The 16,654-nt window shown below is 40.4% G+C and overlaps 1 protein-coding gene across 3 annotated transcripts in view; it reads left to right on the top strand.

Moving 5' to 3' along the window:
- The window catches only part of GABRB2 (gamma-aminobutyric acid type A receptor subunit beta2), a 280,323-nt gene that overhangs the window by 254,504 nt on the left and 9,165 nt on the right, over positions 1 to 16,654 (top strand). Inside the window, exon 9 of one of the 3 annotated variants that reach the window (XM_024115832.1) lies at positions 7,843 to 7,848. The exons of the other annotated variants lie outside the window; for them this stretch is intronic. Within the exon in view, the coding sequence (XP_023971600.1) occupies positions 7,843 to 7,848 (6 nt within the window). The remainder of the gene's footprint in view (positions 1 to 7,842; positions 7,849 to 16,654) is intronic. 3 annotated transcript variants of the gene reach the window in all.

Genomic DNA, 16,654 nt, shown 5'->3' with positions numbered 1-16,654 from the left:
AAGGTTTTAATTTCTCCATCAAATCTGAATGAGATCCTTGCTGGGTAGACTAATCTTGGTTGTAGGTTTTTCCCTTTCATCACTTTAAATATGTCCTGCCATTCCCTTCTGGCTTGCAGAGTTTCTGCTGAAAGATCAGCTGTTAACCTTATGGGGATTCCCTGGTATGTTATTTGTTGCTTTTCCTTTGCTGCTTTTAATATTTTTTCCTTTTATTTAATTTTTGATTGTTTGATAATATGTGTCTTGGCATGTTTCTCCTTGGATTTATCCTGTATGGGACTCTCTGTGCTTCCTGGACTCTATTGACTGTTTCCTTTCCCATATTACGGAGGTTTTCAACTATAATTTCTTCAAATATTTTCTCATTCCTTTCTTTTTCTCTTCTTTTTCTGGGACCCCTATAATTCAAATCTTGGTGTGTTTAATGCTGTCCCAGAGGTCTCTGAGACTGTCCTGAATTCTTTTCATTCTTTTTTCTGTATTCTCCTCTGCCATAGTTATTTCCACTATTTTATGTTCCAGGTCACTTATCCATTCTTCTGCCTCAGTTATTCTGCTATTGATTCTTTCTAGAGTATTTTAAGTTTCATATATTGTGTTGTTCATCATTGTTTGTTTGCTCTGTAGTTCTTCTAGGTCCTTGTTAAAAGTTTCTTGCATTTTTTCCATTCTATTTCCAAGATTTTTGATTATCTTCAGTATAATTACTCTGAATTCTTTTTCAGATAGACTGCCTATTTCCTCTTCATTTGTTTGTTCTGGTGGATTTTTATTTTGCTCCTTCATCTGTTGTGTATTTCTCTGTCTTCTCATTTTGCTTAACTTACTGCATTTGGGGTCTCCTTCTCGTAGGCTGCAGGTTGCTAGTTCCCGTTGTTTTTGGTGTCTGCCCTCAATGGGTAAATTTGGTTCAGTGGATTGTGTAGGCTTCCTCGTGTAGTGGACTGGTGCCTGTGTTCTGATGGATGAGGCTGGATCTTGTCTTTCTGGTGAGCAGGACTGCCTCCAGTGGTGCGTTTTCGGGTGTCTGTGACCTTATTATGATTTTAGGCAGCCTCTCTGCTGATGGGTGGGGTTGTGTTCCTGTCTTGCTAATTGTTTGTTTGGCATGGCTTGTCCAGCACTGGAGCTTGCTGGTCATTGAGCAGAGCTGTGTCTTAGCGTTGAGATGGAGATCTCTGGGAGAGCTCTCACTGATTGATATTATCAGGGGCCAGGAGGTCTCTGGTGGACCAATGTCCTGAACTTGGCTTTCTCACCTCAGAGGCTCAGGCCTGACACCTGGCCAGAGCACCAAGACCCTGGGTCATCCTGGAGAAGAGGGCCTGAAGCCAGGAGAAAGCTAGAGGATGGGAGACCTGTCAGAAGTCTTGTTTGATGAAGTCAGGCAAAGGTTGGTGACATTCTGTACCCACTTTCTACTCGCGAAGGGGAAAGGGGTGCCTCGGGAAGCTGAGCCTGCACTTCCACCTAGTTTTCAATTTTTAAGGCAAATATTCCCTTATTAAAGCACATGAAGTTAGTATGATATTTAAATATACTATAAGCACTTAATTTATTTTCTCCTTAATAAATACCTGTCAATAAACAGTGGTGTATTTTGTAGTTGATAAAAATCTCAGATTCTAGGAAATAGACAATCCTAGTATCATGAACACAATTATTACTGAAAAAACTTTGGAAAGATTTTGAACTGTTGAGAAATGTAAGGAAAGAAAACCAAATGTTCTATGGGCAGCCTGGGGAATCCAGGACCGGCATTAAATTTTTAATAACCATCTCTCTATTAATATTTAATTATTTTGTTAAAAAAAAAAACAAGTACAGTACCTCCAGCAACCCTCTGTTCTTAAAGAAATTAGGAATTTTTTATGGCCGCTGCTGAAAAGAGGTTTGCAGGATTGCTTGATGCCTGTTTAATTTTGTCAAAGGGCACCTAGCAAACATAACCAAAATGGATGCTGACATAATTTTGAAAACTCCCCCAGCAATAAATCAGCTGTCTCTTTGCCTCTCAACACTTCTGCTAGCTTCTGCTGCAGAAAGTCTCTGGAAGCTGCACTGGCTTCAAGGGCACCATAGCTGGCTTTCTCCTTTGAGTCACAGGATACTTGCAGTGACTGCTTACGGGGAGGGAAGCACCTCCGAGTTGTGCAGGGCAAGCCTGCTAACCCATGAGAATGCACTGCAGCAGCAAGTCCTCAACAGTGAATACTGCTTTAGAGCATTGAAAATTTCCTCGGCCCAGGACCAGGGGATTTTTTTAGTTCAGCAGTTTCAGATGTTGGCCCCCTTGAAGTCAAAGCCATGGCTTTCAGCTACACTTTGCTCCCCTCATTGTAGGCAGCTGCAAGATAACATTCAGTTTCTCACAAGGAACACAGATTTGGAAGGATCATCACAAATGTGCTGATCATTCAGCAAGTACTTAGCAAAGTATTGCTCCTGAAGAGTAGCCTAATGGTTAAGAGCACAGGCACACCTAGCTTAATTACTTATGTTTGATTTTGGATTTGAGACAGTTCTGAGTTCAAGCCCCAGGACTGTCACTTATTAGCTATGTGAGCATGGGAAAGCTCTCCGAGCCTCAGTTTCCTCCCTTGTAAAATGGGGCTTGCAGTTCTACCCTCAAAAGATGGTTTTAAGGATTGCAGGAGGAAGTATGTGTAAAGTACTTGGCCGGTAGTAAGCATTAGATGAGCGGTAACTCTGATGTTGATGTTGACCATGAAAGGGATCACAAGCACATAACTCTGATATTTCCAGATTCTTAAGATTGTATCTAAATTCAGAAGCCCTGTTCTCTGTTAGTCTGCTGGAAGAGTCCACTGCCCCTGTAATATTCTTCAGAATGAATAGAATATGGCACAGATGATACATGCTACTAAGTTTCAGAGGAGGGAGATGTCACCTTCAGATGCACATTCAGGAAAAACTTCACAGAGTGAAAGGTGCATTCCATCTAAAAAAAGGGAGCAAGGAGTTGTTTCTCCCAGACAGGTTGTACACAGCTATGGTAGAACAAGAATAATTGAACCCTTGAAAGAATATTAAAGGAATCTCTCATTTTATGAATGATGACACTGATACCCAGAGAGGGGGAGTGACTAATCCAAGGACACACAGCAATTTAATAACAAAGACCCCAGTTCTTGAGAATAACCTGCCCATTGTGCAGCAGTGCCTTTCATTCCTTAATTTGACAGTGCATGACAGTTTGACCAGCACCCTTCTTCAGTCTCACTAATTGTTCCAACAAAGCATTCTGAGAAATGTTAGTAAACAGGAAACCATTCTGGTCCATTGGAAAAAGTTTTTTTCCTGCTCCTACCCACTGTGTAACATGCAGCAAGGCACTCCTAAATCTGAACTACTAATAATGTCTTTTCAAAGCTGATATTTATCAAGAACTTACAAGTGCTCCACTTGAATTATCCCTTACCATCCACTGTCCCATAGCAGCATTTCATAGGGCGTCATCAACAGACCACAACACTGGAATCACTAATACGGATCCCCATCCCTAGATTTACTAAATCAGAAATTCTGGTGGCCTAAGAATTTAAATTGTAGCCAGCTCCCCGGATGATTCTGCTGATAATGAAAGTTTGAAGCTTGCTATATACTAGGTACTCTTATAACCCTCTAAAATTCTACTGAAGACAAAAGCTGAGGCCCAGAGAGAAGTAACATATTCAGCCACACAGCTCATAAGTAGCAAATGTGGGATTTGAACCCACGTCTCTCTCTCTTTTTTTTTTTTTTTTTTTTTTGAGAGTTTTCATTATTTGACTTGGAATCCAGCTAAGATTTTAGTTTTTAGTGAAGGGTCCAGATTGGCAGCTGGGCTTGATGTTCTTCCCTATTTTCTCAAACTCATAATTTTCTTCATTTCTCAACTCAGCCTGCAGCCTATGTTTTGTGATGTTCAGTCACTTTCATTGTTCACCATCATCTGCAGATCTCAGAGCCGAGGGTCATGTGGTGTTAAAATGGAATAGAGAGATGTTTGACAAGGTGGTGTCATATTAACAGCAGTTCTCCTAAGAAAAGTTGGGTTGTGAGGGTGGATGGTGCATTTGGCAGATTCTCACTGGGGTAATTCACTGTGTAATTAGCTAAATGAGCAGAAGCCATCAGACCACAGCTGTACAAGGGATGCCTAGCTGAGGCGATATCATGTTCCTCTCCAGCCCAGTCTCCCCCTGAGGGTTTAGTCAGTACCTTGGTTGTGATTAATTGAACATTCTGAAAGGGAGCTCAAAAAACATTACCAGTTACCTCCTGCACCCCTTTACTGTATGGAGGATGAAGACTTCATTTAACACACTTGGAGAGCTACCCAAGCTTCCTGGAAAAATTATTATTATTATTATTTTTTTTTTTTTGGAAAATCCTACAGTCTTTGACATTTAGAACTTTAGGGGATCTAAGACATGATCTAACCCACTGCTTCTCAATCTTCAATGTGCATAAAAGCTACCTACGCATCTTGTTAAAGGGCAGGTTCTTACTTAGTAAGTCTAGGGTGAGGCTTCGGATTCTACATTTCTAACAAATTTCTGCTGATGCCAAAGCTGCTGATCTCTGGACCACACTGAATAGTTAGGACCTCACCCAGGGAAGGCAAATGAGTTACACCTTGAATACAGACTTGCACAGCTAATGATTGCTGTCTTGAGAACTAGACCAAGGATTCTGTAGTTGGCTCTGGGACCAGCAGGTCAATTCTCCGAGCCTATCACAGGCTTAAGAGTAGGAAACCTCACTTCAAAAATTTCTCTCGTTTTTTTATTGGCACTTCCTTTTACTTGCAGTTGCATTTTTACAACATTTTTGAATTCCTGAGTTTTTGTTTGTTTGTCTTTTGTTTTTATTGAGATATACGTGGCATAACATTATATTAGTTTCAGGTGTACAGTGCAATGATTCGATGCTTGCAAATACTGAAAAATGATCACCACCATAAGTCCAGTTAATATCCATCACCCTACACAGCTACATTTTTTTCTTGTGAAGTCTCATTTTTATATGCAGAAACTGAAACCCAGAAATGTCAGTGACTTGCTCAGGGTAATATTAGCAGTTAGTGGTAGAGCTGGGACTAACTTAAGCTGGAATGTAAACCTAGATTTCTCTCTGTGAGCTGCACATTTTCATTGCAGATTGCATGTGAAGCTGTTTTAAAATGTCGTTCCACAGTTCTATAATTGGCAGAATCAGCCACGGAGTCCAATTTGGATTCAAGAAGCCAGGACACTCAGCCTGGCTTAACTTCTGAAAAGTTTTGCAACTTTGGGAAAAGAATTTCTCTGGGCCTTTGTTTTGTTATCCATGATACGAGGAAGTCCTTGCTTCATCTTTCAGGTTTATTCTGATGTTGTGGAAGGCAGTGAGATAAAAGATATGAAGGTCATTTGACAAAACATAAGTGATTTAAATAAATAGAGGGCATTTTTATTAAAATTGCTGTAGGATAACAGTAAACTTTTCTATAGGTTATCGATTTTGGAAAAGTAGAAATATATATATATGTACATATATGTATAATACATGCACTTACCTTTGTCCTAGGTTGTATTTTATTAGGAATGATTAAAAATTACTATTTTGAATTTTATTAATGAGGCCTTTTTGATTTTCTACCCACTTTAATGTATCCAGCTTGTGCAAAGCATGCATAGAGGCATGGAGGAGGGAGGGAGGGAAGGAGGAAGGTGGGGGAGAGGGGGAGAGAGAGAGAGAGGTATCAAGCCATCCAGCCAAAATCTTGTCTAAGATATCTTCTCGTCCTAGGCTGCCAGGAACAACAAGGCTCCTTGTTTCCTCATTCATATCCAGAAGGGGAGATGGGGATTTTCTTTTTTAACCCAAAGCCTCCAACAAACCTTTCCTTTGTTTTTTCATTAGCTCAGTTGACTTAGGCCTCCCATTCCTGAACCAATCCCTGGCAATGGGAGGGGAAATACCAAGAGTGGCTTAGAGTAATCAGGCTCACACCTGGAACAGAAGAACAGTCTCTACTCTTGTTACAAGGGGTAGGATAGATTCAACCGTTACACCCACGGCAAGGGGCTAATGGGAAAATATAAAGAATTAGCTTTACCTGCCTATGTAATTCCATGAATTTATACCTCCTCTCCCACTTGTGGAAGTTTAAAATTGTAAGTATCATAGCAGTGGTTATCTCTGGTTACACACCTGATTGTGTGCCAGACATGATGGTCAGCTCCTTAAATATCTTACTGCAATCTTTAAACAAACCTTCATATGATGTAGCTTCACTTTAAAGATGAGGTGATGTAACTTCATTTTAAAGATGAGGGAACTGAGGCTCAGCTAAGCTACAGAACTTGCCCTAGGGCATCTATAGAGAAGCTGGAATTCGAAGCTGATTCCAAAACTCATGTCTTTAGGACTTAATTAAGTCTTATCTACACTGGAATTTAAAACACAGGGTACAAAGATGATCTCCAAAATGTAATTTCATTTTATCATTATCATCATAATGACACTGTCTTTGTAGATGCATTTAACTGAGAGAAAAAGAGATTTATTTCCCATAAATACATGAAGCTGAAAATAAATCTGAAAACTTAGTTGTGCTGATGGGTGCTAAGCTCTCCCTTCCCCAACTTTGACTGATCCTATTGGAAGATAACAAAATGGAACATTTGAGTTACCACTTGCCTCTTCCTATTATAAGAGTAAAGAACCAAACAAGGTCTCCAAATTAAGCGTTAGGAAGAAATATTATTCAGAGTTTTTCTCAGTCTGTGAAGAGTGAGGTCTCAGGTTTTAGATACTTTCCTGGGAGACTGAAACTAGAAGATTCACACAGGAAGCTCCCTGCCAACAGGCCGTAGCAAAGAGAAGCACAGCTGTATCGATGCATTCATGTGTCTTGTAAAGAGTGATGGAGCAAGTGCTGTGTGTCACCTCTGTCACCACTTCCAAGGCTGTTTAAGTTGGGAGCTGGTTTACCATCCCCAGCTTCTCCTGATCATGATCTCACACAAGTTCAGTTCCTTCCCCTGCTTACTTTCATAATAATTAACATTACTATTCCTTGAGTTTTTCAAATAGGGCATTGTTTTAGGTGCTTTATATGAATTATCTCATTTAATCCTCACAACAACCCAATAAGACAGATACTGTTTTACCTTTTTTACAGTGGAGAAAACTGAGGCTCAGAAAGGTTAAGTATCTTGTCCAAGATTACTAAGCTTTGTGACCTTGCCTTTAACTTAATCTGTTTTTAACCCAAGGAGCCTGGCTTCAGAGTCCCCTGTTACCTCAGCCCAAATAAAGGTGAATGCTTACAGGTTTACCCTGAGAGTTCCTACAGCTGAGAAGTAGAGAGTTTGGATATATGTGGTAGTTTACTTTAAAATCTATCCTCTCATTTCATGAAGTGGCTCTTCCTAAAATGCAGTCACACCAAAGTTAGAAAGAACAGTCCAGAGGGAAAAGATAAGAGCCCTCAAGTTGTTTGTCTTGGTACCTACTGAATAGAATGCTGTATAGACCTAGGGGCCTCCTCTCTACTTTCCCACTTCCTTTCCTCGGGGATGAGAGGCGGGTGTCCCCTCCGACCCCACCATTACGAAGGCCCAGGGCTGCCTCCTTCATCCTTCTCTCTGCGCTCAGGCCACGACCTCTGACCTGCCCCTGCCCTTGTTCTTGTCACTGCTCCTTCACTTCCATGGTGCATGTACATATTTCCTAAATGTCTTCTCCTCAAAACAAGAGGGGATTTCACTCTTTCAAGGGGACATATAATGGGTCCTAGTGTACCATCAATCTTAAGTGTGATGACTCTGAAATAAGACTGTCCAGATTCAAGTCTCAATCCCTTATTTACTCATTGTGATACTTTCAGCAAGTGACTGAAAGTAACCTGAGCCTGCCCATCGGTGAAGTGAGAGTTAATCAGAGCACCCACCTCAAAAGATTGTGGTGGGGCTTCCCTGGTGGCACAGTGATTGAGAGTCCGCCTGCCGATGCAGGGGACACGGGTTCGTGCCCCGGTCCAGGAAGATCCCACATGCTGTGGAGTGGCTGGGCCCGTGAGCCATGGCCGCTGAGCCTGCGCGTCCAGAGGCTGTGCTCCACAATGGGAGAGTCCACAACAGTGAGAGGCCTGCGTACCGCAAAAAAAAAAAAAAGAAAAAAAAAAAAGATTGTAGTGAAGAAAAGATGCACTGATCCAGGTAGGGTGCTCATAACTGTGCCTGGACGGTAATATACAGGCCCACTAAATACTACCTAATGGGATTATCTACTAATTCAACAGCTACTTCTTGAGTCCCTACCAGCCATGCTCCCTTGCCCTCACAGAGACCACATCTTAAATAGAAGATGCACTTTAAACAACCATAGAAATAATGTATAATTACAAATGTAAATAAGGGCAATTAGGGAAGTGTCTACATTGCTATGAGAGCATATGTCAGAGGACCTGAGAGACAGAGGTATGATCAAGGAAGGCTCCTCAATGGAAGGGACATTTGAACTGAGGTCTGCAAGATGCATAAGAGCAACGAATTCCAATTATCTGATGGATATTCCCAATTATCTGATGAAGCAAATGTTTGAAATTCCTTGGTCCTATTTAAACATCTGCATATTATTTAATATCAGTAACGTTCTATTAGGAAATTGTCTGGTGCCTATACTTTTGTTGTTAGTAGATATTTGCTGTTCCTGTTTGTTGTAAAAGCATTTGTTCTATAATCAGACAGCTCTTAGCATCATTTATTTTGCCTTTGTTGTGTACACTGGGTACATGCTTACAAGTATACACTTTAAGTTATCATAATTATATCAATTTTTAAAATTACTGCTGAGTCCCTTTTCACCAGTACATTTTGTTAAACATAGCTACTAGATCCAGTGCTGGTTAGGAGTAAACATGTGTCTAAACTTCCACTCACAGGATTCAGTAATCAGTGTGAATCCATGCACCCTCCCCATCAGCCTATCTCTGTTCAAGAGATCCATTTCAGCACCACCCTCATGCCCCTGCCATTCAAGAGCCAAACGAAATTGCAAATCCAAGGAAGCAAAGGTCACTGGCTGTGTTCCTGCATCTCTGTAATGTTGAATGTGCTTCTTCTTTCTGTTACCCTTTTGTTACCTCTTCCTGGGAATCCTGCCCATATGGTCTGCATTAGGTCAGCTTTCTGTTCTTAGCCAAATTAAATAAAAAGCAATAAGAGGCAGTGGGTAAGATTCTGTGGAAGGGGGTGTCTCTGATACATGTGAGTGGAACTGATTATACCCTAGATGGGGATTTTTGAAGTCTGTAGGATAATTCTCTTTTTGAGTCAATATCTTCTGGGGGGAAGAACTATCAGACTCTTAGATGCATTAAAACATTAGCACCTTGTCTAAGGAGGACAGAAACCAAACCTTGACTTCTTTGCTTCCTAGCTGAAAGCTAGAAGCAGACTGTAATTTCCCTCTGGCCCAGAACTGAAGCAGTGGGAGGTTTTGTATGTTCAAACCCATCCTCATTAGCTCATGGGGCAAGGTTGGGGACAGTTTCAAAACCCAGAGCTAAGAGGAAACCATGAGTCTCCCAATGACCTGGGATGATTTGGATCACAACCTTTAAGTCAGTCATGACCTGCCATTAAGTCATGAAATTTGACCTGATCAACTACCACATTTATTACTCACTGTCCTGGGTTTTAGAAGATTATGAAGAGGAGGGGTGTGTGACTGGAAAGGCACCCCTTTTCCCTCTTAGTGATGTGCATTGTCATCACCCTTGACAATATGCATCAGCCCCAGGAATATGTAGCTCTGCTTCTGCTAAAGTTTACCCGTAATTCCCCTCCCTCTACCCCTGTGCACTGGAAACACTTGACTGGAATGTTTCCAGCCTTGAGGAAAGAAACCAAAACGAATGTCCTCTATGGTATTATTTAAAAATGGATTGGGAAATGAGGAATTATTAGTTACAGGGTATGTATAAAAATCTGTAGCAAGTCATCACACATAATGCTTTGAGTTGTATGAACCGGCTAATGAAAAGATTAGCTCAATCGTCTCTCTCCAACTTGGGACTTAAGTCAATAATTCAGATGAAAATTGAACTAGAACAAGTCTTTGCCTCTCAGGATACAAGCTCCCGGGTGTTAAACCTTCTTTGAGTTATCAGAATTGAGTATACAGATTCTCACATCTATTTCTGAAAAGTGTCAGAAGAGGACTTTGGGCCTAGGTGAGTTCATTGTAAAACCTGGTTCCATCCCACACTTCCTGAGGATCTGTAATAGTTTCCAGTGAGTCCCTCCTTTGGAAGAAAGAAATGTCCATTAAAATTATAGATTGTTAATATAGTTGCCTTCACTTTTTCCTCCTTCCGGGGATTTCAATATGATCTCAATCTTTTTTTTTTTTTTCCATACAATTACAGTGACTCCTGGCTTTCAACTTTATTTGAAAATAGTAGCTTGTACTTGGTTAAATTGAGAAGTGGAACCCAAAAAGAATTCTACCAACCTTCTAAAAGTATTCAATTCATCATATATTTTATTAATTGTGCTTTATTATTATTAAATGTAACATTTCAGAAGTTCTCGGGAATTCCCTGGTGGTCCAGTAGTTAAGACTCGGGGCTTTCACTGCCGTGGGCCCAGGTTCAATCCCTGTTCAGGGAACTAAGATCCCGCAAACCACGTGGCACAGCCAAAAATAATAATAAAGTGGCCTCCCCAGCAGATGCTTTAAAAAAAAAGAAGAAAAACAGATGTACTTGCCTTTCCCCCAAATGTAGCATTTATCCTTCTGTTTCCATACAACTGTTATGTTGAAAATCAGTAATGTACGATTTATGTGTCATTCTCAATGAATTCCACACAAATTAACACATAACTAGAAAGTAATAATTTTTCAAGAGAAATGAATTTGATTTTGTGAGAATAAAAGCAATGGAAGAGATTAAGCCACAAAAATGAGGAACACTATTTAAGTTCCAGCTCAAAGAAGTACTGCAGAATTTGCCATAGCAAGGCCTCACACGGTTAGGAAAGCACACTAACCCAGTATCAAGATCACAGTTTGCAAGTGAAATGCAAGACTGAGGCTTTTTGCTAGGAGAATTTTCCTTATTCATTATTCCTATTTTATGCCATATAGGTTTTTAAAAAGCAGTTGGTAATTACATTAAATGGAACTGAAAGGCAAACTTTTAATAAATTAAATCTGAAAGGAATTTGATGCAGCAGCCTGCGGTCTGAACCCTTAGTTGTGATTTTGACCATTGCAATGATCTTTAAAAATTTGAATTTAAATGCCCTCCAGGCAGGCCTGTATTTTTATAGTCTAGTTAACTACAGGGCCAATCTCTTCCTATTCTTCATTACACCTACTTCATGCTTTTATATGATATCCTTCGCCGGATTTTTTTTTCCTTTTTTTTTCTTTTTTTAATTAATTTATTTATTTTTGGCTGTGTTGGGTCTTCGTTGCTGCTACGCGGGCTTTCTCTAGTTGCGGCGAGAGGGAGCTACTCTTTGTTGCGGAGCGTGGGCTTCTCATTGCGGTGGCTTCTCTTGTTGCGGAGCACGGGCTCTAGGCGTGCGGACTTCAGTAGTTGTGGCTCGCGGGCTCTAGACCGCAGGCTCAGTAGTTGTGGTGCACAGGCTTAGTTGCTCCGCGGCGTGTGGGATTCTCCCAGGCCAGGGCTCAAACCCGTGTCCCCTGCATTGGCAGGCGGATTCTTAACCCCTGCACCACCAGGGAAGCCCCCCTTAGCCGGATTTGAATGTGTGATCCTGGACTTAGTCTAACCCTCTCAGTAATTCAATTTAGCAAGTTTTATTCTGAGTACTTATTTTGTATCAACTGTAGTGGTCAGCATTAGGGACACATAAGCAACAGGATACATGTTTGCCATCATGAGGGAAACTAGGATTCAGCGAGATTGTATCAAGAGGACTGACCCTGGAGGAAGGAGTTAGCAAAGACTTCCCTAAATTCACATAGACTTTCTAGAAGAACACCGGCTCCCAGAATCCGCCAGGATTAGAACTGGCTCTCATCTCTAGAATTGGTGTTCTTTCCACTGTGCTGTGAGTGTTGGAAGGGGCAGGGACCCATATGAGGGGACCAAAAAGCCTTTACCTATCAGACCCACATGAGGAGCCTCAGTCCACTGGACAGGCCAGGCTTGTTGAGTGTCTTTTTTACAACTGACCCTGTATTAGTCATAACTTTTATAAAGCCTTCTCTTCTGGGGTCCTTTGGAGAGAAGAGCCTTACTCTTTCTGCTCCTGAGGTCTACCTCTTGCTTCCTCTAAAAGCTTCACTGTCACTTGAAACAAGAACTTAAAACCTCACCAAGCTCACTTGGTTTATCCACTTGTCCAGATGGATTATTTTGGTGTATGACTGAAGCAAAATCTTTCCACCTTATGACAACGATAGAGCCACACAAGTGACTGATCCATAAACAATGCATTAATGTGATTCCTTAACAAGGAATCAGTCCACTAAGATAACCTCAAGATATGTATTCACATGATTTACCCATGAGAATTTAAAAATTGAAAATCAAAACAACAATTAAGTCGCTCATATCTTAAAGCCACCAGTGTCCACTTCATAAATATTTTACCCCATAGTGAAAATACTTAGTAGAAAAAGTACAAGGTTTGAATCTACAAACATAAATTTACATTATTGTTTTACCACTTAACTACCCAAGAACTTTGGGATTTTGGTGGGAAGGTTTATTTACAAAATGCTGATAATACTAACTCCTCATAATATGGTTGTGAGATTTCAAACATTTACAATAGCCTCATAGAAGCAAAAAAGACAGGGTAAAAATAACCTCAGCCCTTTTATTTTTCTACTAGCTTTTATTAAAAATAGCCATCCGGGCTTCCCTGGTGGCGCAGTGGTTGCGCGTCTGCCTGCCGATGCGGAACCGGGTTCGCGCCCCGGTCTGGGAGGATCCCACATGCCGCGGAGCGGCTGGGCCCGTGAGCCATGGCCGCTGAGCCTGCGCGTCCGGAGCCTGCGCTCCGCAGCGAGAGAGGCCACAACAGAGGGAGGCCCGCATACCACAAAAAAAAAAAAAAAAAAAAAAAAATAGCCATCCTTCTGCAACTACCTGGTATTTCAGCAATATTCTCCTATTATTTATATTCCAGTTCTAAACTCCATATCTGGTTACTATATCTCCATTTACTTCGGTAGAGGGATTTGAAAACTCAAAGATGTTGGCCGTCTCTTGGATTTCCATTTCATATTCTAGTTGGGTAAAACTTGCTTTCACCTCTTAGAACGCTGAGTGCATGCTAGGTAGTTTCAGAGTGTTTTTCTCTTGGAAAGAGTGTTTTTCTCTTGGAAAGAGTGTTTTGGATATTCCCAGATGGTTAACAGTTCATTGCCTTAACATTTAAAGTTACTCAGGGCACAATGTCATTTCATGGACAATAAAACAATGTCTCCTACCCACACACTAGTCACAGTAATTGAAAATTGCAGAGTTAGGATTTCTTGGATTTTTTTGCAATTTCTCACTCTTCTCTGGATGATATGAGTGGTAAACTGGGATTTAAAATAGCCCTGTTGTCCCTTCCTAAGATAAGCGTGTGATGCTGCTGGGTCATTGACAAATGCGATTTGTTTCCCTATGTAAGACAATAGGACAAGGACATCTCTCCAGAACATATACCTGTCACTGAAAAAGTTTCAGGAAAATAAGCAGCAAACCTGAAATCAGTCCTGGAATTAGCTATTTATTATATAAAAATAAGGTCCACTCTTCATTGTTTAATGCAGTATCTTGTAAGCAAAGTGGAACTCGGTTAACCAAATGTGTTTCTTTTCTTTTTGGAGAAAGATGTTGGGATGGGAATGGGAAGAAAGAAAAGAAAACCTCTTAATCCAAATGTTTAGCATGAATTTGCCACTGTTAGAACCATCAGTGCATGGGTCAGTCTGGAAAAGGAGTCCATCCCTCTACGTAACAGAACAGCTGAACAATCTATGTGAAAGCTGCCCTCCTTCACAGAGGATCATTTGTGGAAGGTCCAGAATGCTGGTGCAAATAAATCAGTCTGTTTCCCAAAATTTCAGCATTTCATTCTTGGTTGATAAGCACAATAATTCCAGGTAAAGCATAATTTCAACAGCAGATTGTTGAATGGGGAACAGGGGACTTTTTTTTATTGGCATTGGCCTGCTTAGTAGGGCCTCTCCAAAAACCCTTGTCGGGAATGGACACTTGTCAGTTAAAAGTCAACTGTAGAAAGCAAGTAGCGTAGACCCTTGGACAAAAGCAAGACCTGCAGCAAGCTTCTTGCAAAGGCAATTTATCTACAGAGAATGACAGTTTATTAATTAGTCTCTCCCTTTCATCTGTTTCCCTTATGTATTTTTGGTTTCCTTCTCTCTCATTTTAATTACTGTCAACAATAATCTCATGGGTGTTTAAATAGGTGAAAATTACAAGACAAAAAATATTGATCAGTATTTTGTTATGTTTTCCAGGGCAGTAGAGATTGCTCCATACTCTTTCTGATAAGTTAAAGAGGAACCATCTCTTGTTAATGTTCTTACGAAAAAAAGGGACAGTTTAGTGGTTTCTCCTGTGTCTCTACAAGACAAGTGAAGAGAAAGGCAATTAGGAAGGCCACTTGGGCAAGTCTGGAAAGGGTGGGATGGAGACTCATTTTTAAAAAAAGATTAGCTAAATTCATGTGACAGTTGCTATTCCTTCCATTTTCTGAAATTTCATCACCTAAGTACAGCCTGATACTGAGAAGGCATTCCAAGAAAGAACTTATAATTGAAGAAAGTGTCAAGATATGCAATTGTATAGTTTCATCCTTAGGAGCAGGAACCTTGGAACAAACAGATTAAGTGCCAGCTGTACTACTTATTAACTGCAGCTCTGGGCAAATCACTAACTATCCTTAATTCTCAATCTCCTTATTTTTAAAATGAGACTATTAATAATAATAACTTCCTCATATGTTATTGTCAAGATTAAATATTACAACCTAGCAATTCCACTCCTTGATATATATATATATATATATATATATATATCCGAAAAAAAATAAACCCAAACAACTCTAATTTGAAAAGATAAATGCCACCCCAGTGTTCATAGCAGCATTATTTACTGATATGGAAGCAACCTAAGTGTCCATCAACAGATGAATGGATAAAGAAGATGTGGTATATACACACAATGGAATACTACTCAGCCATAAACAAGAATGAAATTTTGCCATTTGCAGCAACATGGATGGACTTGGAGGGCATTACGCTAAGTGAAATAAGTCAGACAGAGAAAGACAAATACTGTATGTTATCACTTATATGTGGAATATTAAAAATACAACAAACTGGTGAATATACCAAAAAAGAAGCAGACTCACAGATACAGAGAACAAACTAGTGATTACCAGAGGGGAGGGGGAGGAGGGACAACATAGGGATGGGGGAGTGGAAGGTATGAAGTACTGGGTATAAGATAGGCTCAAGGATGTATACAACACAGGGAATACAAGGATGTATCAACACAGGGAATATAGCTAATTTTTTGGAATAACTATAAATGGAAAGTAACCTTTCAAAATTGTAGAAAAAATTAAAATATTGTTTAAAAAGATTAAATATTACAGTTGTGGAAAGACTTTAACACAATGCCTGTCTCTAGTAAATAATAAATGGAAGTTACATGTGTTCTCTCTCTATGAAAACTGCTTTTCAGCTTGATGGTATGGACAGTGGTTAGAACTTCAGCTTTTTCATTGTTCCTCAAGGCCTCTGCTGCTGCTTTATTTAGTCACGTCCTTCTCCTACTGTACAACAGACCAGTAGTTTTCCAAATGTGAACCCTATCCTAGCATCACCTGGGAACTTTTTAGAAATGCAGATTACTGAGCCTCCCAGACTTACTAACTGAGGAATTCTGAGAGGGGGCCCAGAGACCTGTGTTTTAACAAGGCTTCCCAGGGAACTCTGATGCACATTAAAGTTTGGGAGCCACTAAAATAGACTCTCCCCCCACCAAACCACTACCTGAGTCAGGCTTCCTTGGCTAATTTTAGGAGATGCTGAAGGCAGCATGGAATCTTATTGCATTGAAATAATCATCAACAGACAGGAGCTATTACACTGTTTTATTACTTACAAGTAGTAAGATCTTAATTAACTCACTTCATTTTTCTGAACTTCAGTTTCCTGATCTATAAAATGGAAATGCAGCCTATTCTGCAGTGGTGCAGTAGGTATGTCCTTCAAAAAAAACCCTCACATCAGCAACCACCTTCCAAAAACAAATATTTCAAAGGGGAAAAAAGGAAAGATAATAGTTGTTCAATTTCACATGCATAATTTAAAAGTTATTTTTATTTTATTTAAACAATAAAGGTGATTAAAAGTAAATAAACTCTACAGATAATTTACTATTACAAGCTCAACATAATAAATTAAAAAGGCTCTCCCCTTTTACCACTTGAGGTACATATAAAAGAGCCTGTTGAGGGGCTTCCCTGGTGGCGCAGTGGTTGCGCGTCCGCCTGCCGATGCAGGGGAACCGGGTTCGCGCCCCGGTCCGGGAGGATCCCACGTGCCGCGGAGCGGCTGGGCCTGTGAGCCATGGCCGCTGGGCCTG

This window comes from Physeter macrocephalus, chromosome 8 (assembly GCF_002837175.3).
Source record: "Physeter macrocephalus isolate SW-GA chromosome 8, ASM283717v5, whole genome shotgun sequence".
Taxonomy (NCBI): Eukaryota; Metazoa; Chordata; class Mammalia; order Artiodactyla; family Physeteridae; genus Physeter; species Physeter macrocephalus.
The sequence above is the reverse complement of the archived record's forward strand: the minus strand, read 5'-3'. Positions and strand labels throughout refer to the sequence as shown.